Source organism: Amblyomma maculatum, chromosome 9, assembly GCF_055883805.1.
Source record: "Amblyomma maculatum isolate TAMU_Amacu chromosome 9, ASM5588380v1, whole genome shotgun sequence".
NCBI lineage: Eukaryota > Metazoa > Arthropoda > Arachnida > Ixodida > Ixodidae > Amblyomma > Amblyomma maculatum.
In genome coordinates this window covers 4,024,745-4,051,690 of record NC_139352.1, presented here as the reverse complement: position 1 = coordinate 4,051,690, position 26,946 = coordinate 4,024,745, and the positions used below count along the sequence as shown (strand labels likewise).

General features: G+C 44.6%; 1 protein-coding gene across 1 annotated transcript; it reads right to left on the bottom strand.

Moving 5' to 3' along the window:
• Positions 1–136: 136 nt before the first annotated feature.
• On the bottom strand, positions 137–22,387 carry LOC146178122 (uncharacterized). Its single transcript, XM_084577948.1, has 11 exons — positions 21,642–22,387; positions 20,397–20,483; positions 19,629–19,691; positions 15,936–16,014; positions 12,980–13,065; positions 12,802–12,855; positions 11,832–11,939; positions 4,218–4,329; positions 3,899–4,058; positions 1,747–1,841; positions 137–414 (listed from the first exon to the last, which is right to left on the bottom strand). Exons 1-11 carry the CDS (start codon positions 21,714–21,716, stop codon positions 323–325), a joined length of 1,011 nt encoding a protein of 336 aa, XP_084434074.1. The 5' UTR covers positions 21,717–22,387; the 3' UTR covers positions 137–322.
• Positions 22,388–26,946: the final 4,559 nt, after the last annotated feature.

The following is a 26,946-nucleotide window of genomic DNA, read 5'->3' as shown; positions in this document are numbered from 1 at the left end:
CCAGTTCTGTTCGCCACAACATGGCTTTGTGGTGTCCAGGAGTGTGAGGGGGAGCTTGGAAGCCATTTGAGCGCGAAAGGTGCCACTTGGTGCACCATACAACTGTCACTGAATCTCTTGCATGACACAGGTGTAGTGAGTGGCAGTCAGTAGAATTTATTCCACACGCAGTCTGTAGCAGCCTGCATGCCGTTCAGCTTGTGATGGAAGAGAAATGGCTTGCTCTATGTACAGCATAAAAAAAAAATCTCTCTTTTAATTATATAGTGCACTCAACTGTAGGAGCAAATAACTCAACTGCCGCCTCAATCATCATCCATCATCAGCAGATCTCGCAGTACTCTGTCCATCCGTGGGTGGGAGAGCCCAGCTGAAGCACCCCCACAGACCTGTCCTTGGATGCAGTGATCAGATCTTCCACAGTAACGGTCAAGGCGAACACACAATAAGACAGCTGAAGGAGATTCATTCAGCCCTAGTCTCAGCCGCAGTACTAGCAACGAAAGGCTCGTAGTGTCTGCACCTGTGGGCAGTGGAATCACACCGCAGCTGCATAAATCACATCAGCCACGCCACGCTGGTGCCGTGGTTAGAGCGCTCAATTACTGCGCCCAAGGATGCAGGATCGAATCCCGGCTGCGGAGGCCGCTTTTCGATAGAGGTGAAAAACAAGGCACCCATCTGCTTATCTTATAGCTTATCTTGATCTCTACAAGTATGTTTAGTCACTTGTTTTCACACCTGACCCACTTCTAGCACTACACCTGCCATTTTCCTTTCCATATCTCACAATTTAAGCTCTGAAACATTTTGCTAGCCTCCACATTTCTGCACCACAAGTGAGCATACAGCTATTATGTGCTCTCCTCTTGATGGGTATTGGTAAGCTGCCATTCATACCAAATGAACTCTGCCTCATTCTTCTAAATATTTCACTTTCCGGGTCACCAGTCACTACTTGAACAAAGGCTTCATTGTCTATCATAAACTTATTCCAATTTAAGACCGGTGGCATCACTTCTTTCCCCATTACAAGTGTTGGTCTCCATGCCAACCCACTACAAATTTGCTGCCATTTCTGAGCATAAACATATCTGCACAAATATGTATTCCTCATGCTTCTGCACACAAACTTTATGGGCCATGGAGAAGTTTGGATGATACGATTTTCCCATCTGCGAGGTTCGTATCATCGAGCTTTGACAGCAATTTCATTTCTTCTCTCGGGCTATTTCAGTCTCAACAGCTGAACAATGCCTGTGGCATCATATGGGTCATGTAAAGCATGAAGGAACTACAGTATTACCTGTGCTTTGCCACTCTGACGCACTACAGTAATGCCAAAACCAGCGTACCTCAAGAATGAAAAGTTAGTGGTTATACTGCACCTTTATATAACTTAGGTGATTATGCCTTGCCTGACCTACACTGAACTCTGACGTCACAGCTGTTATTCAGCTGCTGAACCCATAACGGCGAGAAAGGGAGTTCAATTAAAAATGAATTACTGAGTGGCTGGAGACAAATACCACATGATTCGTGTATACTACCAAGTCCTACACGTAACAAAAAAGAAAAAATGCAACCAAAATTTGCATTGATATTTCTGCAATCGGTAAGGTAAACAACACTGCACTGTCACCAAGCTAATCTGTTTCTACTACTGCTTCAGATAATCGCACCTCACCTGTGGGGGTGGGTGTAAGCAAAATGTTTTGGGACCTGTCTTGCTTGCCAAAAGGATACAGTCGTCATACGGTGACAAATCCATGTCATGAATGTTCTCTTTATGCCGGAGGACTTCGTTCAAAAACTTGTGATGGTCGGGGTAGCGCCGGTATCTGCACACATATCCCCCCCCCAATCCTTGAGTGCCTATTAAAAGTCTACACTTCACACCTCAGGGCATGACAAACCAACGTGGAACTTTTTTTTTTTTTTGCAAACAAGTACCTTAAATGATTCACTCAAACCTACAACACAGGGTCAATGTTAGTGAATGTAATAACAAGAAATAAAAATAAAATTTGACATGCTCAGTAATAATAAAAATGAAACATTTTAGTAAAAGTCTGAAAAATACCAATTGCAACGCTTCACACACACACACACACAAAAAAAAACAGGCCAAAGTTTGGGTGGTGCAACTTTAATATTTTGCTCAGGTAGCTTTGATGCCCACTGAGTCAATGGACATCGAACTATGTGGGACTTCCAGAGTCCAATGTCCATCGGACTGGCCGGTGCCATGTGTTAATTTTTCAACGACCACTGAATTCTAAGGGTGCCGACTCGAAGGTTCATGAATGGCAATTGGAATCTTACGGGCCTCTGACAATGAAGTCGCACTCGCCAAACGATGAGAAACAAGAAGCTCATGGTTGCATTGCTGTCCATAATCAACTCGCCATCGTAGTCTCTAGATTGCGTCGAACTGCGAAGTATCTGGTCCCAAACTTAAGTAACTTTTTTCAAACTTGCGATCACCTTTCATTATTTCAATTAAATTAATTAAATTTCTTTACCACATATTCTGCTCATTTTTCTGCTGCACTTTGCATTTATGCTCTGTTTTTACATCTAGCGCCATCTGTCAGATCGCATGCTCACTATTCAGTAGTCACTGAAATTGGCCATGCGTTAGCACTGTGCCTGCACGGCCGTAGAAAATGTCGATGCCCACTGAAACAACAGATAGTGAGACTCCCTACGTGACAAGGGTATTAGATTGACTAAAACATTAGAAGCGTTAAAAGCAGGAAAGGCCTATAGTTCCTAAACTTCCTGGAATCAGTTTGCCACCAGCAATGCTGAGCACAGGCAACAGGAAAGTCCTGCAACCAAATTGTCTGAACACTGAAAATTTGGTTGCATTCAGAAAATGCAAATTTATGAGTGCATTCAGAGTAAACTCCCACACAGTAGACGAATTAGCTATGCTCGGTAAAGTACACAAACAAAACATTCATGACAAGGCAGCTAGGTTATACAAAATGAAAAAAGGAAGGAAAAGTTCACAGGAATGCGGTACTAAAAATAAAATTAACCACAGCATAAACATTCCGCCAGACTTTTGAACACAGCACAGTTAAACATACTATTATGATGGTAAGATGATCGCTAACCAAAAATTCAGATGCCAGATTTTTCGGACTGCGCATTTTCTCTAAAGTGGTAACCGCATGAGGCGACCTCCCTTGACGATGCATCGCGCGATACCGATGCCATTGCCCGTCGTTGCCTCTGGTGCACCGCATGAAATGACTCGCAGAAAACAAACAAAATTCAGAACGGAAGTTGCATACCCCAAAGCCTTCTGTAATTGCATGGCTCGCGAACTGCTTACAGGCAACGGATGAAATTTTCGAGAAACGCAGAACCTGAGCGAGAGTGACGAGCGGCAAAGCTTTGGCAGCCCTCAACACATCGTGCGGTGTGTCGCTGCACATTGTTGCCTCAAGCTGTTATCGCTTCTGACTGTGCAGTGCCACGACGTGCCACATAGAGCCAATGCAAATGAGCAGCTGAAATTTAAGATGCTTTGCAATCAACTGCTTGATTTTTCAACCTCATTCACACTGGCTGCAGCGCTGCCACTGTATAAACCTCGTCACACCAGTGCCGACAGCATCGAATACCGAATTCCTGAAGGCAATTCCCCCACTTACTGTGTAGACAACTCATGGCAAGAAATCGAATCATACAAAGCATTCGAATGCACACAAAACTGCCGACTCCATGCTCTCCACCATACTGGCATTAGGAGTTGAAATAAAGTGACTTTACAGTGACATTTAGTTTCTCTGACTGCCCGATTTTTCAAAAGATTACTCCAGTCAAGGGCCTCTCACAGCATGCAGAAGACACTACAAGCACTGAGGCATCGGCGTTATCTGACCTCCTGACGATGCCGCGGTCGCAGGCAGTGTACAGCAAACTGCCGTTTGACGTGTACCGCATCTTCCACACGGAATTCTCGCCATGTTCGCGCAGCTTTTCCTGGACCCCGAGATCCGGCACATATCCAGACACTGTGTCGCCCCCAACCAGAAGCACACCTGCAGATGCATTTAGGACAGGATTACTTCCTGAAAACACGCACATCAAACTCGCAAGCATCCAAAATCAAGCTGCCCAATCCATTACATCCAGAATCCATTACAGAACATTACAATCCATTCCGGAACAGAATAAATGTGTTGAAAACAGGTGCTCACTGCGGAAGCCGTTGTCCACCTCCGAGCCGTAGGCCTCCGGTGTTACCGCCACTGAGTGTGACTTGTGGCCCACTTCAAAGCTGTGCAAATATCGACCGTCCAGTGTGGTCACCTGCATGCCACAGAGGGGGAGAGCGAGAATTCACAACAGAACATGCCCTGTCAAGAACTCCTGAACACGCCAAGTTCTGGAGCAGCCCAGACCCCATCTCAAGTACATCCCAAGTAACTTGCAGAAAGGTCACAGCCCAAAGCAACGCCATTCACTAAATAAAACAGATTCACCAGTCGTTGCATTTGCTGTATGCTCCCATTTATTTTACAGGCGCTGTTCTAATGTTACCAATGCCTATTTTTCCCCACGCCTAACTACTCAAAGCTGGCATCAAGACGATGCTGCCACAGTTCAATGACTTATAGCGCTCGCCGACGCTATAAAGCGGAGGCTGAGATCAGCGCTACCAGCCCGTGTTAAAGGAAAATAAAGATGTACAGCGCGTGCTCGGAGCGCAAGCACGGCACGAGCTGTTCAGAATGAGACGACTGCCACGCTGGTCATCTTGCTCTGGTGCTCCACTGCGACCCTGCAAATTCGCAACAGTGGTGACTCCGGCTACAGACCCCAGCAACCTACCGCCATCAGGCGACCTTCCACCTGACGCTACCTTGCGCCAATGGGACGTCGCAGCTCTCCAGCTCCACCTACAAACATTCTGGCCCAAGTGTGCGCAGATCTGGTTCACCCAAGTGGAAGCCATCTTCCATCTGCACCACATCACCTCGGAGGCATCTCGGTTTCGTCATTTACTTTCCAACCTGCCTTCTGAAATGGCTCAAGAGGTGGCGGACATTATCGCTGGACCCTTGGGCGATGCCCCGTACCAGTGACTAAAGCAGGGCCTTTTGGACCGCACCACGGCGTCCGAGAGTGCGCGCCTTCAGCAGCTGCTCACCTAAGAAGAGCTTGGAGACCGCCGCCCCTCCCAGCTACTCACTAGCATGCAGCAGCTCCTGGGCGAAAGCAATGCAGACTCGAATGGCGCACTGTTGAGGCAGCTCTTTCTTCAATGCTTGCCGCAGTCCACCCGCCTTATCTTGGCTGCTGCGGGGGATTTGACCCTTGACCGCCTCCCCCAGCTCGCTGATCAAGTCCACGACGCGTCTTCTCCTTCCATCGCTGCCCTCTCTTCTCCACCGGAGACCTCCGTCATTTCACGGTTAGGCCCGGATCGATCAGCTGGCCGCTTCTATCGATGCCCTTCGGACGTCCTCTCATGCCCAGCACGGTTTCTCCTCAAAACCTCGCCGCCGTTCGTCTTCACCGAGCGGTCCGCACTCGTCCAGTCCTCGCAGTCCACGTCTCTGCTGGTATCACCGAACTTTCCAGCACCGCACCCGCCAGTGCACTCCACCATGCAACTGGTCGGCAAACGCGGAGCGAGATCACTGACGGCGGCGTGTGACCTCGCTCTTCAACCTGGCCACCTTTTCGTCTTTATGGACCGCATTTCTGGCCTGCGCTTCCTCGTCGACACTGGTGCCGAAGTCAGCATACTGCCGTCCTCCAAGGCCGACCGTGCTTCCAAGTCACATGGACCTATTCTCCGTGTGGCCAACTCAACCTCCATCGCAACATATGGTCTCCGATCCCTCACTCTGGACATTGGCCTGCGGCGCACATTTCGATGGGTCTTCATCACCAGAGGTGACTAGAAATTTCAGCTAAGGCTCAAAATGCTGTGTCACTTCTGTTGTGCAACTCTTCTGTTGTGCTGTACAAAAGTGAGATAGCTTATCTCGATAACGTGACCTAGGTTTCAAGGCTCGGTGTTTACTGATTGTAACTACTGATTGTAACTTGCGTGACCTTTGGCTGCGCATGCTCTAAGTGTGTCTTTTCTCGCTGAAATATGTGCAGAATTTGTACAATAAAATCAGTTGTCAGTTTGCGCTCACCCCGTACCCTGTCTTGTGTGTGCCTTTTTCGCGCGACTATCACGTCTGAAATACACAGATGCCTTTGTGACCTTCGCCAAAAGACCTGTTTTCCAATCAAAGGGTCTTGAGGTGCCTCTGATTCTTTATAGAAACGTAAAGAGCCAAGTTTCCACTTCTGCACAAACTCGGGGAAGCGAAGCCAGTTGACTAAAATGGCTTAGAGAGGTACCTGCATCATACAATGGTTTAATACCAGGCCTGGAAAATGAAGGGGATGGAGGATTCTCCTGCGTCTCGCACCCCGCGTGTGCCCAGTTTTTTTTTGCACATTTTCTACGCTCTCTCCCTGCTTTGTGAGCACTCTGAAACCAACCATATCAACAGATATCTGGTGGGCGACGTCCGAAACTAGCATGTGTTAATGTGCCCTAATGGTCAGCTGTCTTTCCATTTCTGGTACTACCAAGAAATAATCGAGGAACGAGGCTTCTTCACTGGAAAACATGCTCCGCTAAGAAGCTCATTTACAGCTTTCTGCAAACTGCCCAATGACGAAAATACTATGTCGCAAACACAATGTCACAAAACGTCAAAAAAAAAATATTGCAAGTACTCCTGCATGGTTTAACTGAGCCGGGAATTCACTGCCTCCTGAGCCAGCGAGTCAGTTATGTCCCCTGCAGTGCACGGAGCACGCATTTCTCATTCATTACCATTGATCCTTTTCACTCTACAAGCATTTGTGACTGTGAGGAAACACCTCTTTTGGTCTTTCGACTGCAAGATTTGCTTAAGTAACGTCGTAATACCACATAAACACTGTATATACATTACATGTTACAGCACAAAACAATGGTCAACGAGTGTGCCGCTTCGCTTCACAATGCTAATTCTTTTGCATATTTTGAACACGCTTTTATAACGAGATTATTATAACATAGTGAACTTAACACTACATGCGCTTCCCACACAGTGCTGCAGCACAGGCGAGATAAACCCCACAAACCAAAACTAACCAAACCATCATCGCAGTCAGTCGTTTGTTCCGCAATATAGACGAGAGAAGTTCGCCTTTAAATAGGTTTCTTCACGAAAATTCGCCGTAGCTTGCTCAATCTCCAAGGAGGAATAAGGGCAGTACATCGCGACGTGCCTGCGGGAGCACAAACACGTGCAAAAAAAAAAAAGATTGAAATATGACTTGCAGACTGCCGAAGCCCGCACCTCCAGAAGAGAAAACCTACTTCACTGCAATGCAGCCGTGAATGCTCACGGCGTTTCAGTGGTTAATTTGTAAGCAAACTCGTTAAGCAGTAGGAAATCTGAATTGCGTACTGTTTTTCCAGCTCGTTTCTGTTGGCGGTCATTTCCTCAGACGAGCGGTGAGAGCAAATTGTAATAATAATTTCAGGGAAATGCAAGAACCGCTGAACTAAATAGCCATGCAGGTTTGCCATTTCGGTCGCACTTAATTGCTGGAGTGCCGTTTTTGATCACGTCTAGCTTCTTAACGTGTTTGTGCTACATTGCTTTCAAGCTGCACACATGCCACGCCATTTTGTGGGAAACTACAAAACAAAGTGCGACAACGGGACGAAGTGGGAGGCATGTACCGAGTGTTTTTGCAATTAAATTTTTTTCTTCGCCCCAATTTTTTTGCTTCTTTCGGTGAATTCAGAAACTTAGTTAATTGACACATTTTTCATAGTCCCAATGACTTTGAAAAATCGCTGCTCATAAGCGATTAAAGTGGTGTGGTAAGAATGGGATGCAGCGGGGTGCAGTCCCAACCTATTTTCCCTATTTCTTTTCTGGTGCATAAGCAGATGAGGCAGAAGAGAAGCATAATTTTCAATAACCTACATCGTCGATAATAAAATCTCTGCGATGAGTGATGGAACACTGATCATTTGATCACTTTTTGACCTCTAATAACCAAGCATCAAAATTTTCGTACACTTGGCAACCATTTTTTCTGGCAATAAAAAACCTACAGCCATACTTCATCGTCTCTGGAAACATCTTCAAACACAGAAACTGTTTCTGCCTTCACTATAAAATGTTGAATATATCAGACATTCAAAATTCTTGTAGGTGGGCAGACTCTCAAAATGGATTTTGAAAATGAGCTGCAGAGTAGTAGTTGTTCATTGTTAAATCTTTTATATTGGAGTCTCTGCTGGCCAACTCTGGTCTTCTGCTTCAGCTGATGAGCACGATCAAGAAGGCTGCCCAACACAGTGGAGTCCTAGAACAAGCACCCAACTTTTGCTTCTTCAACAACCCTCCGTGTCTTCTCTGGCCGCCCCCCCTCCCCCCCAACCCAAAACAATTCTTTCTCTTTCGCTGGATTGACAGTTAAGAAGTTCGATCAGTTGGCTTGACTCCACTTTGTCCAGGGTATGCATTAAAGGCCCCTTTCTTCCCACTGCCCGAGAATTTTGTTTTTAGGTGCCTGCTTATTCTCCAGTGCTCTCCTCATGCCAAAGTAAACTGTGCTTGGTATTGCTAGTTCAAATATATAATAACAAGACCGAGATTAGCAAATATCTTTCTCTTTCGCTGGATTGACAGTTAAGAAGTTCGATCAGTTGGCTTGACTCCACTTTGTCCAGGGTATGCATTAAAGGCCCCTTTCTTCCCACTGCCCGAGAATTTTGTTTTTAGGTGCCTGCTTATTCTCCAGTGCTCTCCTCATGCCAAAGTAAACTGTGCTTGGTATTGCTAGTTCAAATATATAATAACAAGACCGAGATTAGCAAATACATTTATTTTAAACAACCACATTATATATCTAACTGAACTGATTATGACTTTAAGATACGAGAATATTGGACTAGAACGAGCTCCAATGATAATCATTTGTGTTTTAACCAAGTGTGCTGCAATAACAAAGACCTGTATTTTTCCATGTTGTAACCTCCTCTGCTTAAATGCACTTGCGTAAAGTGGGGTATCTCTGAACAAAGAAATATCATAAACTACAACCCTGACTCTGCCAAATGAATTCGTCCTGTATTCAAGTTCAAAACAAGATAGAAATTTTGCCTGTGTTATCAGCTTTTTTTTATATACTTGTCAACTTTTTTTTTATCTCAGAACCTACTGGATATAAGGTCTTAAAACTTTGCTTATACCCTTAGCGGACGGACGAGCCAGGCTTGTCACAAGCCAACTCTCACTTGTCCTGTCTTCGTCCTGTTTAGCAGGGGGTTGATACAGAACAATATGCACCGGCTAAGTGAGTACAACTAGTTTTACTTGAGTACCAGTCAGTAGATCTCTCGCCCTAACAAGGTGACAACTAGACCCAGTTTTCTGCTCAATGAGACTCCTAATGCTGTTGTCTTTTATTTATTTATTCATTTATTTAATGAATGAATTAATTAATTATTAATTTATTTATTAAATAACACAGTCCTTTCCAGAACTAAGATAACGGTAGGGTCAATCCATGCGTAATGACAAAATACCAACAGAAGCAGATACAAACAGACCCCTAGCCAAAATATGATTACAAATGATCACAAAGAAGAAACAAAAACTCATGCGGGATACTACAGACACCACACCGACAGGTAGCGGATTCCAGGCATGGCAATCAGCTGAAAGAAGGAATTTTTAAAGCCTTCTTTAGCAGCTTCTTTGACACGTCGAGTGTGTTTGTTACGAGTTATGCGAGAGATGCACTCCTTGATGTAACATCGCTTATCAACTCCAACAGTTTCGTTCATAATGCTATAAAAAATGCACGCATGTTTCTGCTTTTGCATAACAGAAATGAGCAGTAATCTGGCTCTACTGTATAATGAAGCTACCGAATCTTGCGTCCTGAAGCGAAAAATATGAAACATAATGCACCTCTCTGAACAAGCTCCAATTCCTGTATTAACACTTTGCTTTTTGGATCCCACACCTCTCATGCATACTCCAGCAATGGGCGCACCAATATTTTATATGCAGGCAGTTGCACGTCACTTGAAGCAAACTTTAGTTATCTTTAGTGTTATCTTTATGCCGCCTAGCCTTTTATTAGCTTTACCAGCAATGTACGTGACGTGTGGCTTCCAATTAAGGTTAGACATGACGGTCACCTATAAGCATCGAAATTCACTTGTGCATTGGAGCATGTTTCCTTGCACTGAGTACCAAACTGTAGTGATTGATGCCTGCGCGAAATTCATGCATGATTGTTGGAGTCTGACGACATTTGCTACATTTACACCAGTCATTTATTTTATCCAAGTAATGATTTAGTCTAATTTGGTCGTCTACTATCTGAATCCTAGTGTAAATGATGCAGTTGCCTGCGAACCTTAACCTGTTTATCATAATTAATGCACAACAGGAACAATAAAGGTCCAAGTACTGAACCTTGTGATACACCTGATCTTGCTTTGAATGTGCTGGACATAGCTCCTTTCATGAATACGAACTGTCGGCAATCACTCAAGAAGCTTTCAATTCCTTGTACCAGAGAACCCTTTGTAAGGCCCCGCCGCAGTGGTGCAGTGGTAAGACGCTCGACTACTGTGCCGGAGTTCCGGGTTCGATCCCGACTGCGGCGGCTGCGTTTAAATAAAGGTGAAACGAAGTGGCGTCCCTGTGCTGTGCTGTGCTATGTCAGCGCAGGTTAAAGATCCACAGGTGGTCGAAATTACTCCCTAGCTCTCCACTATGGCTCCCATTTCTCTCTTTCCACTTTCACTCCCACCTTTCTCCCTTCCCTTACAGCATGGTTCAGGTGTCCACAGAGCAAGTGTGGCAGATACTGTGCCTTTCCCTTCCTGTGAAACAATTATTATTATTAAGAACCTGCCTCACCTTCGATGTAAGTTTTCTGTGGTTTAATCTGTCCAAGGCCCTCATAATAACGAGAAATAATGTCAATCTGTCCCGATCAACAATCTCACAAAAGTCATGCATTACCTCCGCTAGAGGGCTACGGAGTAATTTCGGTCCCCTGGGGATCTTTAACGTGCACTGACATCCCGCAGCACAGGGACGCCTCTTCGTTTCGCCTCCATCGAAATGCAGCCGCCGCGGTCAGAACCCGGGTACTCAAGACACAGTAGTCTAACCACTGCACCACCCCCCCCCCCATGGCTCCTCTTTCCATTTTAACTCCCACCTTCCTCCCTTCCCTTACAGCGCGGTTCAGGAGTCCACAGAAACAAGTGTGACAGATACTGCACCTTTCCCTTCCTGTGAACCAATATTTATAATTACCTCCGCTAGAATGTTTTACCAAGTAAGACCCAGTTGATTTTTAGGGAACCGCATAGGCACACCACGTCTTGGAAAGTCGCCCTGCCGCAATGGTGCAGTGGTTAAGACAACCGACTAATGTGCCACACGGGTTCAAACCCGACCTCAGACAGCTGCGTTTCATGGAGGCGTCTGTGTGCTGTGTGATGTTTGTGCATGTTAAAGATCCAAAGGTGGTTGAAATTACTCCCTAGCCCTCCACTAAACATCTCTTTCTTTCTTTCCCATTTCACTCCAACCTTCCTCCCTTCCCTTAAGATGCCGTCCAGATGTCCACAGGAAAAGTGCAGACACAGTGCCTTTTCTTTCCTATAAGCGAATCCTTTTATTTACTTATTATTTACCTCTTGGAAGACGCTGTAGTATGTTATGCAAAACTAATCAACTGACAGTTCGCCGTGCTCTCACCTTGCAGACACCGTCCACAGCCAGTGACAGCACCGTGCTCTGGTGACTACGCACAAACGGCCAGCTACTGTGCAGAAAGAGCAGGTCCCGAATGACATGGTCGTGTAGCTGCGTACAAGGAGCAACCGCCATGTGAGCACTGCAGTCAAGATGTGGCCGCTGCTCTCACCACAGCGGCCTGAGAGAGATCAGTGATGGCGCCACGGCAACATATCTACTCCTTCAACACCTTCAGCTGGCTAGACGGAGACCAAGTGATTACTTTCAGGTGCACTGAAGTCTCGGCACATAATCGATAGATTACTACATTCCAATTGCAAAGGCCATTGCTGTCACTGAAAATATTTGCTTTCGCAGGTTACGAAAGGTCAGAGGTCGAAATACCAGTGTTGCCACCCCTGGCTGATGTCAGAAGTAAACTGTGACGACGGATCCCAGGTGCTCGAGACTACTGCACTATTCATTTTGAAAAAGCAGCCACTGAGTCCGTTTTGATGGAGATATATCAAGAGCTGGGACTCGAGGGAAAAATATTTAAACAATTTTCTCAGCAACAAATGTGTTCTTGATGCTTGACAAAAGCTCCATACCAAGGAAAAGGCACAAAATTTATTTACACTGACAACTAGACTGACTTGTCCTCAGTGCCCCTTTTGGAAGAGGCCAAAGCCACAATCACCGAGTCATATCACGTCAAAAAAAAAAATGACATGCAGAAAGAAAGTTTGTGACACATAAAAAGGGACCTGCCTATGCTTTTACACATCCTGTATAGTAAGACATGCCTGTAGCGTGTGTAACTAAACAGTACTTGGTCTGTGCAAAATCAGACAGCATACGAAAGCATGAGAAAAAAGAAAAAACAATGCCGGACCAGAACCCTCTAACCAAAGGCAGCCTTGAGAATACAGCAGCTGAAAACACTTCCGAAACAATTTCGGTTTCCCGGATAAAATGAAAAAGCACTCACATCATAGACAAAGTCGAGTGGCAGTGGCATTCGAAGGTCAAACAAGGTTAAACCCTGCGGAAAAAATAGCAAAGAAAAAGGAGTTCAAAGCACAACAAACGAAATTCCTTGCTCCACACAGGAGTAAAGAATCAGCTGCTATTTGAGTGAATGACACATAGATGGGCTCCGCACGCACCCTCCCATTGGCAGAGCTGCAGACAGCCATGTTGGGGCAGATGGGGTCGGCCGCCAAGCTTGCCCTCTCTCGTGTGTCAAAGGCACCTGCCAACGGGGCAGCACCAGAATAAGCCTAGCTCCTCAACTACAACATAACAATAAACAAATTATTTGCCGCATAACAAAAAAAGAATAATTTCCCTTAATGCCTTTTGTTTTCTAATCATTTATCTTTCAGTAATAAAATGATCACAAAAAACTATTTTGCTGACAAATTGCAGTGCTGCAAAGTGTGTGTGTTACATGTTATGAACTAATACAAAAAAAGAAAGAACAGATTTTTGCCGACCGTGGCATCTGCCATCGAAGAACAAAGAGTGGAGTGACAGGAAAAAAAGTACAGGATAGGGGCTTACAAAAATGGCCAAAAACATTTTGGAGCAAGCCAAAATTGAGGTGAGATCAGCACCCTCACATCTTGTAGCAGAGGCTTGATAGGGAGGAAGGTAAAATGCAAATGCAAATGCTTCAACTGACCTGCGTTACGATTTAAAGAAATATAATGCACTAAACAAAGATTTGAATAGCACAGGCTTGTAGGCAGTCACCTTGGCCAGGTATGCATACACAATATGCCCAAGCTGACTTTTTTGACAAAGCAAAAACAAATCAAAATTTTGCACTGTTAGCATTAGTGCAGGCTTTTCTTCAAAATTTGGTGCAAGCATACAGAAATGCCCATTTTACTAGTTGTTTTCGTCAGGTCTCTTTAACCCAAAATCCCCGAGAGAGTTAAGGATTGACATATGACTGCATCTTTACATCTATCATTGGCACTTTCAACAAGCATGCTCTGACTGAACATACTCAGTTAGCATGAATAAACAGGCCATTGGTCACAGCGATCATTGTGGGATGAGTGTAGCCACCTTTGTTCGTTATACTCAGTTAGCATGAATAAACAGGCCATTGGTCACAGCGATCATTGAGGGATGAGTGTAGCCACCTTTGTTCGTTAAGAGTTATGTCCATAGCAGTTCATGAAGCTGTGCCTCTCACGAAGAAGCATTTTATTGTGCATGAACATAAGGTGCTATTTTCCTCCAATGATGGGTTTGGCTTTGCTGTGCACTTCCCATACATTTTACAGCTTTTCCTTAAGTGTTTGCAACGAAGATGCTCAGTTCGAGCTAACTTTAAAGGACTATAGACACCTCATTGTTGGGTTCGTATTTTATCATTTGTGATGATGCCTAGGACATTACTGTAGACGGATCACCAGGTCACATTCGCTTATGACTGTTGAATAATTTATAACCGAATTTCGTTTTTCACCTGTTTCAGTTTCGGTTTCAACAGCCGAGTGATGGCTGTGACGTCACAGTCAAGTCTAGGTCACGTGAGGGATGAAAATACAGTGATATAATAATTTAAACTGATTTAAACAGCGCCGGTCCTGTGTGTCTATTTGTGCCTATTTGTGAGTGTCTTTTCGCGCTATTAAACTTTCCTTTATGTGATATAATCATTGATGTGTCATTTGAAGTCACTACAATGATAAAGCTAGCCTGTCTCAAGAACAGGAATCAATACAAGTGAAGAATGAGTGATTATATCGCTGTTTTTTCATACCGCGCATCAAGACATGATTGTGGCGTCACAGCCATCTCTCGGATAACAAAACCGAAACTGGTGAGAAAAGAAAATTCAGTTATAAATTACTTGCGGTCATAAGCAAAAACTGCATGCAGATAGTAATGACTTACGCATCATTAACGAGAAGAAAAATGCCATCAAAATTTGGTGTCTATAGTCCTTTAAGCTCAAGTGGTGGACAATGTCTGATGACACAAGCTCAAGTTCAAGCATGCACAATGCTGACCCACAAGGAATACTGCCTCATCATTGGAAGCAGCTCAATTTAGTTAGCACTCCTATTTATAAAAACTAACTTTCAATGGTAAAAGTGGTTCTATAGTCCAAATAACTAAAAATTTGGGTGCTGATGATGCTGTTAGAGCGAGTGTAAAAGAGGTCCATGGAATCAAGCTATCGTATCAGTTGAGGCGTATTTGAATCCTTTCTTGTGTCCTTACATTGACCTTATAGGACACGTGATGGTACTGCACAAAAGCCTGATAAATTTAGCAGGACCTAAATTTTGGACCACATAAACCCCTTATAAGCAACCTTTACATGGAATATGTATTCACTACGTTCACACAAGTTCTAACAGTGCTGTGAACACCCCAGATGCGCAAGATGCGTGTACACCGTGTGCTAACACCAGGCAATAAAGGGATAGGAAGCAATATAGGACAAGGTTGGATCTCAATCTGTCATTCTTTTTTTCACACACTAGAAGGAACCCCAGCCAAGCCCGCGCATGCTAGGTGGCAGCCTCTGCTTTTGTACTGCTGGATTTATATTTGTCCACCTTGGTGCAACCCAGTCATTTGTAGAAGCAAGTAGGTAGCAGATCTAACGCAATGTTCCAGCTTAATGTAGTTGGTACAGCACTCCCACCACCAAAAATGTTTCCATGCCAGTCACAATGAGTGCAGACCCTCGGATATGTGGCAGGGTACAGTGGCATAGTTGCAAGTGAAACTGGATTTAAGCACGGCCTAGCTCTCACTAAAAACATCTCCAGGTAGTGCTAGTGAGGACAACTGTTCTGCTCCTGTTACAATACCTGTGGGCAGAGTATAAGAGGTTAAAGATATGCTTGATCAACAGTACTAAAACAAAAGGAAGCTTCCAAGCAGGACACGAAAATTCTTTAAGCGATGGACTACCGCTTTCTAATGAGTTTAAAGAAAACACGGCAAGTGCCAGAAATCAGTGCGAGCTGCAAAAGCTGCCACTGAGAACCAGCCAGGTTTAATTGTCATAGCAACGAAGTGAAAGAAATCATGAGCAGCACTTTGAGCAAAGTCATCGCAGAGGCACGACAACCTAGAGTGGCCACTCACAGTTGTCGTAGGTCATAACTTGCTCCCCACGCTCCACATCTATCACAGCCAACCTCCTGGCCGCAGTCGCTGCAAGGATCTGCACAAAGCAAGCAAGTCACACACACCAGTGAGCACAGCAAACTTACGTTTATTTTCTGCAAAGGTATTTCAGACATCGTCAAGACAAGCTTCATCAGCGACCACTTGAATGACTGCCACTAATATTCAATTGTGGAAGCACTACCAAGACTTACCCGCTACACATTGCCACAATGCTCTGTAGCCTTTGCCGTAGAACCTTGTTGATATGTTCCCGGTTCATAAGACTTCACATTTCATACGCTCAAAATTGCGGGCAGTAAAGCATCTGCCATAGAGTTGCGCCATTTTAAGGCGAAAGCCTTTAATGGCGCCTGCTAGCGGCTACGATCAGGTCCGTCCGTTTGTCCATCTGTAACGCTTCAGTTTATGACATTATCAGTGGTGTAGTATGTCGTAACTTGAAATAAATGACGTCATTAGTGGTGTGGTATGTCGTGCCTTGAAATTAATGATGATGTCATCAGTAGTGTAGTATGTCGTACCTTGAAATAAATGATGATGTCATCAGCAGTGAAGTATATTATGCCTTGAAATGAGTGTGACTATGACGTTATCAACCGGGACGTCACGACCGGATGTGACGTCATGATGTCATCCGACTATGTCTAATAACTGGAAGTGACGTCAGAATGACATCACATTTGGTCATATGTCCACGAATAGTGACGTCACCAGGCGATTCACGCTCATACCAAGCTGACCACGCTGGGCGTTCGATCCAGGCGTTCGTGTCACGCCTTTAATTTATTTGGAGCTTCCTCGAACGCCGCATCACACACCATATAGAAGCAGACACAGTACAGCAGGTATCAGTGGAGTTTCAAATTGGTTTACAGGAAAGAAAAGGCACAGTATATGTTACAATTCTATGCGGACACCTTAACCAAGCCATAAGGGAAAGGAGGAAGGTGGGAGTGAAAAAAGAGAAAGATATGCAACAGATGCTTTTGCCTCATCGCACTTTAGCGGTCCAAAGTGCCCCCTAAATTTTTTTCTCTGGGTTAATATGTTCCCGGATAACATGATTTCCCGGCTACTAGGTTGGAAATTTCGAGATTGTGGTCATATAATATGTTTTGTGATGAAGAGGGCATGTGCCGCCAGGCAGCACTCGACCGGGCAGCACTCTCAACATAAAAAACTGATTAGTGGTGCTCATCCACCACAGCTGCTTTTTAGCAGTGCCTAGGTGCAAAGGGACGAAGCATCAAAGAAGGCTAACAAGCTAACATATGAGGTGCCCGTTCCTGCGGAAACATGACTTATGAGGAGAAACGCATTGACTTCTTTGCAGTGCCTTAGGGGCGTAGGGGTGAGACATTCGATAACTTTTAACTTCCATATGAGTGGGCAAGGTCTGGGTGACGCACACATGAGCAATGCCCAAGGGAGCGATCACGGCTCATTGTTGCCTTCTACGAACTGGATTTGTTATTAAATTACTTCTCTGCTGAAGACAACGCAAATACGAATTGAATTCTGCGAGAGGTAAGAAAAAAGCAGTACTAACTTTATATTTATAAATGCTAATCTACACTTTTAAGCAGTGAAACTCTCAATTCTAAATGCTCTTGTACCTCATTCAGCAGTTAATGTAGCCATGCTGCCAACTGCTTTCTGTGGCAGGTGTCTCATTTTGCACACTTTTCTTCCGAGGGCTATGTTCACATTTAAGCTATGCAGTTAAGCAAGTCATCGGATTGCCACAGCCACTGCCAGAGCCTTGCAGCTTAAGAAGCAGTGTAGCACTTTGAGTAGTTTATTGTAAGTACTAAACCACTACAGCCCCAATCACCACTTTCACTGATGTTTGTCTTTCTGATGCCGGCCATTGGCAGTAGCTGCCAACTTGGGCAGCGATTTTACAACTCTATGCGACAAGTACACGTGACTGAAAACTATCTGCCTGAAGCCAGCCGTGAAGCCGTTGGTAAGAGCTGGCAACATGGAGAGCACTTTTGGAATGGGAATCAAACCCACCTGGAGCATTGGATCCTACATCACACTACTCCTAGACCACACGGGCACATTCAGATGGCTTGGCCATAGCAGGGCTTTATATTTACGATGAGTGGTTTTTCATATAATCTGATGGATTCCAACACTATTCTAAAAAATAGGCATGACCTGAAACCAAAAACAAGGTAAAAGCCGAAGTTCTAGTGCACCTTATTTGCATTTGGCTTGGCCACGCCAAATCAGCTGTCTTTCTTTATTGTCACATAACAGTGGCAATGTAATGGACAATGAACGTTTGAGCAGACAGAGGTGGCACAGTGTAACGAACTCTTCATTGGGCTGACTTACACGCACAAAGAACTTGAAAAACTCGGCAGCAAATAACAAAGCATGCTTGTTTGTCATTAAAGGGACAGAACACTGGCCAAAATATGTCATGAGATTATGGTGGAGATGAAAAGATCATGCCTTATATAGTACAGGTCGAGCGCTACAATATCAAAGAAAAGAGGCTTTACAATTTTAATTTGCCATTGAAAATCACATAAATAAAACAACCGAGGTGCTATCTAGCGGAGAAACCCTAGTACTTTCAGTGTAGCCCCCCACGCGACTACATGTCAGCAAAATATAGCTGATTTTCGTAACTGCACATTGTTCTTTTTTCTTCTAGGAGTGCTTGCCATAATTTATTATATTTTGCGCTCTCTCCAGTGCTTCCTTAAATAGAAACCACCCCTGCTTCCACACTGCGAGAGGTATGCTTTCAGGTTTTACCACTAGATGGCGCCACAGTGCTTGCAATTTCGTGAATGAAGCAATGACAGTGCCCACTAAAACTTTCTTCGACGAGGGCGTGCGTTATTGTGCCGTAACAGCATTGAGTGTGAAACTGAAAAGGATGTTACTCTATGCAAAAAATGCCTGATTACTGTCTGGCGAGTGAAAGTTATATTTGTTTTCGGTACCTCTTTTTTTGTTGACCACCAGTCATCATCGCGGTCGCTGCTCATGGTTTTCAGTATCGGACTACATAAAAACGGGCGCACGCATTGATAGAAAAATTCCCGGTAAACATTTTCTACAGCATTTCTAACAAAACTGTTATGGAACCGAAAATTTTAGACATCAATCTTTCCACTTCGGCGAAAAAAAATAGAGACCTAAATTCCAGTGTTCTGTCCCTTTAAAAGACAGAACCATTGACAATATCGGATGCGCACAAAAATAAAGCATGAAAAGCAAGTACTGCTGCTTCAAGGAGTCTAGGCGCTGTTTCATGTAGCTTAGATCGTTGGAGATCAATCTGATTGCATTGTGCATCACAAACAAAATGAAGTGTTGTGTCAACGGCATTGAGCATGAAGAAATACAGTAAAATCTCGTTCATACGTTTTTAAAAAGTGCGGGGAAAAAACGTATTATCCAGGGAAAAGTATGATTCGAAGTGGCTAATTTTGAAAAATTTAAGCGTTGTACGGCTGTGAACTTTATCTAAGGCTGTTAAAGGAAGCACATGGCTTATTCTAGGAAATAAAGGCGCTATACCAAGCATATACGCAATAAACATTTTAAGCGGCTTCTGTCTGATGCGAAATAGCTAGGCATCAAATGATTGCAAAAAAAAAAATAAAGATGTTTAGAACTTACACGTGAGCCATCACTGGTGAAGCGGACTGCATTGATATTTCGTACCATGGCCACAGATGAAACCTGGCGGTGAAAAATATTTCAGTCATATCAAACATGCACATGTCAGAGTCATAGCACTGGGGAGCACATTCATTTACTATGCTAGTGAAAGCTGCTTCAGAGGGGCAAGTAAGCCACAGAAGGTAACAGGAATAAATTTGTGTTGACTTCTTGCAGTTACAAGTCTCGGGTAGTTATGCAAAGAGTGTACATTTCCTCCTAAGTGCATGAATACTATTCTCAATCACTTTTAATCAGAGGAAAGCAGAGGAAAGAACTGCAAGTCACAGTAACAAAAGCAAGGTAAAGCACCCTTCCTTTCCTGTAAAAGCTTACTTTAATCCTCTACAGTCCTCACAAAGAATGCTGAATTGTGAGGGCAAATCAAGGGTCGGAAAGGTGATAAGGGCTACCACAAATGCCAACTGCAAAAGTTTGAAAAGCATGCAATGCATGATGGAGTGGTATTTTTCTGCAATGAATGTAAGATCACACGTCATGGGAAAGCGAGAGATGAAATATGCATCATAGCAATATAAGCATGCAAGTTCCGTGAACTTCAGCATGGCGCTCTGTGACGGCAGATGGCACAGCAATGTAGCTTTGCTTTGCCCCGCCAAAAATTGCAGACCCCATACACTTTTGTGGCCTGTGGCTGATGGTAAATTAAAGTCACGCAAACCCTCTTTGGGAAGAGCTGAAGAAGTCAGCCAAAAATAGCTTCACCTGATAGCACATGAGCAGCTCCATGTGTTGTGCTGTGTACAGGTTGACCTTTCCATCGTAGGCACCAGAGCAGAACAGGTACCTGTCCTGTAAATATTATAAAAAACAAATATTTAATGACAAATGCAAAGTACACACAGTTACTCAAAACTGGCTGAAAACAGAATAAAAATGAAATAAGCCAAGCAAAAGTTATGCGAGCCATGGTTCGAAAACATCACTGTCTTTTTCACCAACATTTAACATCACTAATCATTTGACAGATGTATCCGCACCCCATAAGCCAAGCTAACACAGGATAATATTCCTCTTTAAAGGAAAATGATTTTGCCTCGTGTATTGTCTGTTCTCATCTCCTGCGATTAGTCATTCCTTGTGTGGCTATAATTTCTTGCTTTTGTTGCATCCTCCCATTACTGAGCGCGCGCGCGCGCGCGTGCGTGTGCGTGTAAAAAATGAGGACACATGGTAAAAAAAACTACTTTCTTTATTCTAATGTTTTGGCGCCAGGGGTCTGGTCAACTTCAACGTTCGTTTATGTTCATGCTCTACCGGACAAATTCCAGCTTCAACCCCCTCCCTAATATATATATACACACACTACTATTTCTTTCCAATAAACATTTCCTTGCGAGTGAGAAATTCAGCTGTGTCATGTTCCCTTTTGTTGTCTTCTTGCATGCGTTAACAAATGAATACGTACAAACTGTCCAAATTTAAGACACTACTGCAAATCTGAACAGTGCCCATGTTTTCATTTTTGTCCCTAAGTGGTACCTGTAATAAAAATTTTTACATGCTGACAGTGCAATTACTTTATCATTTATTATTATTTTTTTTTTGCGTGGCTATGCGTACTTTTTTTTTTTTTTTTTTTTTTTCAGATTACTTGCATGATACTCAGCAGTGCGCAAGCGATAAGGAAGACGGAAGACACCGTGAGAAACTGTACGTATTTCTCACAACAAAGCATAAATTTGCGCAGCTTGGCTCGAAAACTCGTCAGCGGTCTACCTGCCCTGAGTAGCATTTATGCTGAGAAAAGAGAGAGAGAATGATACCCAACCACATGGGTTGCACAAACGCGAACAAGCCAGTTAGCTGATTGCTGTTGTGGTCGCGACTGTGACGTACCAAGCGACAAAATTTTTTCGGTTCGGCGAAACTGCAGCAAAGACGTCACAAGAAACGGTACGCGTTGTCAGCAACAGCTGGCTCACGCAACAACGACGCAAGCAGCCTTACCCTGGGGCTGAAGGACACTGCACGAACGCTACCTTGGTGGTACCGAAGGAAAAAGGGAGACCCCTGCTTCTGCATCGCTCGCCGTGCAGCCGTGGGGGCTTCCCAAGGCGCTTAAGTGATGACAGACAACAGCACCAGTTGACAACGTTCCCCAGGGCCTGCACGCTCCGTGAGAGTCATGTCGGTTCGGCCAGGGCGGCAAGCACGCGCATTTTTGTACGCAGTCCAGAGTCCAGCAGTAAGGAGCCGTGGGCACGGTGGCACGACGCTAGAAGCACGGTGCGACAGCTAACGCCACGCGGGTCGTGTCTTCATTGCGCAAATGTCCAGCGGAGTCTCGGAACCATCGCGTCGAAGACATCCTCCTCGGCAGGCATGCGGAACGATGCATACCTTGCGCTTGGCACCAATCTAGGTGTGACACTTCGAGGGGAGGGCTTTTCAGCACATGAATTTAAGGCAAATAACTGTTCCTAACCTGCTCAAACACGGACTCTCATTCCTGCGCCACAAATCATACGCACCAGCCATGAAGACAGCAGACGTAGCTAGAGAAACTAGAATCCTAGAGTTAAGAGAGGATAGAGCGAAGCTAGTGAAGCAAAACGAAGTGGGAAATTACTTTTTTTTTGTGTATGTCATTGATGCCAACTTGTTACATCTAAACCATGCCGCCTTCTGGGGTCTGTTCTTTGACCAGGTAGCATTACATGTGCTCAGTACAAGAACAGCTGAAAAACTGTAGCAACAAAAATATTTTTCACAATTTTTGATCTCAACCAAGTTACACTGCCACTAGGCGGCAGCACCGCAACACCCAGTCGAGTGTCGAGAACCACACGTGCTAAATTTGAACGTTTAGGTCTGCATTTACGCTGGAGAGGTCTCTGCATCGACAGCAATAAAGTTACTTCGAACTTGAACTTGAATTACGCAGAGAAATAAACGACTTGTATTTCTTTCTTCAAGTATTTCACTTATTGAGCGGCTCAGCTGGTGTAGCCTACATGCGAGGGTGACCTCTAGATTTCGCCCGCTCTAGCGGAATGCAATGCTCAGGGAGAAGTCGCAATGCATATGATTACACTGTCCCAGGTACAAGCCAGCGGACAGGCATCCGATTCATTAGACAGACAAAATGAGAGTACTAGGCCTGCGGTTTCAAGGAGGCAAGCGCGATCACACTATCAAATCCCTACCACTGTTAAAGTACCACAGTAACCAATCAAGTCCCCAAAATGATAAGCAGCTGGATACCTCTCTTTCCACTTTCACTCCCACCTTCCTCCCTTCCTTTACGGCACGGTTCAGGCAAGTGTGAAAGATACTGCACCTTTCCCTTCCTGTGAACCAATTATTATTATTATTATTATTATTATTATTATTATTATTATTATTATTATTATTATTATTATTATTATTATTACCACCTAGAAGTGGTATCAAGAAACGACGCGCAATACGGATAGTGACAGCGCTCGTCATCCCGAGTCTCACCAACGATATCTCCCATATGCCATACAACAACCAAAACGGAAAGGAGCAAGATAAGCGTGCTAGCCAGGGCATAGCCAGGGAGCGTATAAACTGGCTCTGGGATAGCCGCCATACGCCTCGAACAGCCGTTTGACGATCTGGGAATCCACTGCACGTTCGAAGAATATAGCGACGTTTCTGAGATGCGTGGCAACATATTTTATCGACAGCCAGAAAGTAGTTGTCGATATCTTAAATGGACAGAACCCTCAACAAAATGTCGTGCGAATATAGTGGAAAGGAAAATCTTCCCTCGCACAGATCGATCACTACAATATTCATTTATAATTATAATTAATAATTTCAATTTGGCAGTGAAAGTCACAAAACCATGCTGAAGGGAGCTCTTGTGTTTAAAACGCTGTCATTATCACTAGTCTACAGTGTGGTCACATCTAAAAAAAAAAAATCACTAATTTTCGTGTCTGCACAGTGATAGAGAAATTCTCGGCAAAATTTTCCTACGGCATTCTTAACAAATCCATTGGGGAATCGACCGTTTTAAGCAGGAAGCTTTCTAAATAGAAAGCTTCCTGCTTAAAACGGTCGATTCCCCAATGGATTTGTTAAGAATGCCGTAGGAAAATTTTGCCGAGAATTTCTCTATCACTGTGCAGACACGAAAATTAGTGATTTTTTTTTTTTAGATGTGACCACACTGTAGACTAGTGATAATGACAGCGTTTTAAACACAAGAGCTCCCTTCAGCATGGTTTTTGCGGCAAAAGAAAATTAGACGCCCGAATTTCAGTGTTTTGTCCTTTTGGTAACGCTTATAACTATCTCAAGTTTAGATTATGCACCCACTTTTTGAAGGTGCAATACGTTTTGCAAATCGCCTTGTAGAAGTTTCTCCAGCGGATTTTATATCTCTACAAAAGCTCTTTTTATTGAACAGTAACCCGGCTAGTGGAAGGCTATAAGACGTGTACTGGTCAACCCAGAGCACTACAGATATCTATGTAAGAAGACGAAAACCAAGGAATAAAAACAAGGACTCTGGAACTTCTTTTCGAGCGGAGGGGGGGGGGGGGGGGGGGGGTAATTTTGCCGGGTCCTGATTGTTATTTTGCATGATTGATTTCATTTTGTATTTTATTGTTTTACTATATTGCCACGAACTGTTTAAATCTTTATTTGTTCCTGTTCTACAGCCGCTGGCATGCGGCCTCATATCATTGGTTTTCTGGCGCGCTTATATATCAATTCTGTATCCCGTGTTTGTTCATGCTCGTTGTCGCGATACGACGCGTTATCATTTTCTTTGTCGCGAACGATGCGCCGAGATCTGTCTCGAAGATTCCGATCACTCGCGTATGTTTCTACAATGTTCCAGGTTGTGCTACTAGCAGCTTGCGACGTTATCTAGATTGTTCTGAGCAGCCTTTAAATTGAGCGTTGACGAGTGCGACGGGCATTCTTTATTCGACGATCGGTGAGCACGTTTGTTGCTACGCCGCCGCCGAGTTGATTAGTTCTATTGCGGGCGCAAGTCAGCCCAATAACAAAACTGAAAACAAAATTTTGAAAAAGACAAAAATTAAGAGGTGCGGTGTAAATATCGAGCCTGTAGTTATATATGCACTAAAATAAATCAGGTTTATATTGCTACTACGCATGACATTAAATGCAGAAGGAGTAATTACGTCACTTTATTCTACAGCACATAATATATGGAGTAAATTTAATAGCTTGACCAGCCACCCTCTGGAAAATAATATGTGGGACCAGCCTTCATTACCCTTTCTCGTCTTATCGTAGCATGTAAGGAAAGAAAAAAATTATTTCATCCCGAACAGTATTTGTCATCGATGTTCAAATACGACTTATCTCACATCCGTTAAAGGACGCTTTCGGTACTTACAAATCCCTGTCGCCTCCGACGCATGCGTTTATTGTGCTCCCAAACACTAGCAGGTAGGCCAATTTGAACGAACACTTGTCGGCTGTTAAAACGACTCATCTGTACACAAGCCTGCGCAGAAACAATGCTCGGCGTCACAGCTTACTTTATGGAGCACCGATAAGCGGACACTTAATTATTGTGGTCTTCGCCGCCAATGTGTGAACATGCTGCGTAATATGGGTTGATGACGATGGTGAGTACTTTGGGATATTCTTGGGGAGGGGATACTGGACGCGGGTTATGTCGGCCTGAGTCGTAGCGGCACTCTTGGCGACCAGGGTTAAGGGGAAATGGGATGTAGGGAGGGAAGTGGGGGGGGGGGTATATGGGTTCGATAAAGGTTCCTACAAAATAATTTCCTGCGTCCTCACGCCAAAGCTCGCAGAAGGAATGTGGAAGAAAGAATATTTTTCCCCTTTTCGCTGTCACCTCGGTCCAGAGCCCGTACTCCTCCAGCCCTCCCATGCCCTCCACCTACAGTAGCGAAAAAAATAAAAATAAAAAAAAAAGAACGAGTAAAAGCTCGTCGTCAAGATACCCGCTAAAACCATTAAAGGGCCACTGTCCAGGGAAGGCCCTTTTAATCAAAGGAGCCCAGTGTTTCGATCAGGTACCGGAGATAGTCTGTGCAAAATGCTACAGTGACACGCGCGCCGCAAAGCATCGAAAATACAATTCAAAGCTATCTCATGCTCTCCTCTGGGAAGCCAGCTTCCCCGTTTCCTGCGCTGGCCCGACGGGCCACAGCAATGACGTACGTACCGGGAACGATGTCCATTGGTCCGTCTCGCTGACTGACAGGGGAAGGATGGGTGTCTACCACTCGCAGCGCGCTTTTCCCTCACCACGACCAGACAATCCAGCGGCACGCGCTCCCTCGACCGTTTTTTTTTTTTTCCGCGCTAGCGGAGAGCCACGCCCCACCTCCTGCCAAACGCGGAGGAGGAAGGGGAATTTGTATTGCGGAGGCTAGACGACCTCGGGCAGGAGAGTGAAAAACCTTTGTGAGGGAACGGAAGGAGAGAGGCATGATAGAATCGGGTGATTGCGGTGGCTGTAACTGCGTTATTAGTTACTCTTTTCAAAAACATTTTGCGGCCTTGCGTTCTAGGGGCGAAGTCTCACAGTCACCGGGGAAGAAAATATTTTCGACCAGAGGGTGGACAGTGGGCCTTTAACTGCTGTGGGTGTGGGGGGAACGCTGACCCCTGCTCCCCCATTCTTGCCACGGGATTTCGGCACTGCTGGGAGATGGCACATTGCATTCGACACGCGGAAACCCTTTAATTTCTACGATAGTCAGTGGCGGAGACAGGGACAAGGGGTGAAGGATGGGCTTCCCGAGGTACGGAGAGGAGAAAAGCACATTCCCCAAGCCGGTTTGGGTCGTTGTATGGTTGATTCTCGTCCAAAGGAGGGGTGCCTTCATCTCGGTCGCTATGGCGAATCTAAATATGCAACACATCGCAGAACGTGTTCTCAGCTCTTTCCACCAACCGCCGATTTTTCTGAGATATGCTGATGACTGTTTCTCAATCATTAAGAAATTTGAAGTCCAAAAGTTCCTATCTCATCTAAATTCCATAGAACCGGATGTTCAGTTCACCTTATAAGTGGAAAAGCGAGGCTCCCTGCCGTTTTTCGACGCTCTGGTGACCCGATAAAACAATCATCTGCGATTCTCCGTCTACCGCAAACCCACCTACACAAGCCCCGATATTTGCACTTCACTTCGGACCACCCGACAAGTCATAAGACGTCAGTTGTGAACACCTTATTACGAAGAGTCGAGACACATTGCAGCACAGAACCAGAAGAAGCAAAAGAAAAAACGGTTGATATTCAAGGACCATGAGCGGCTAC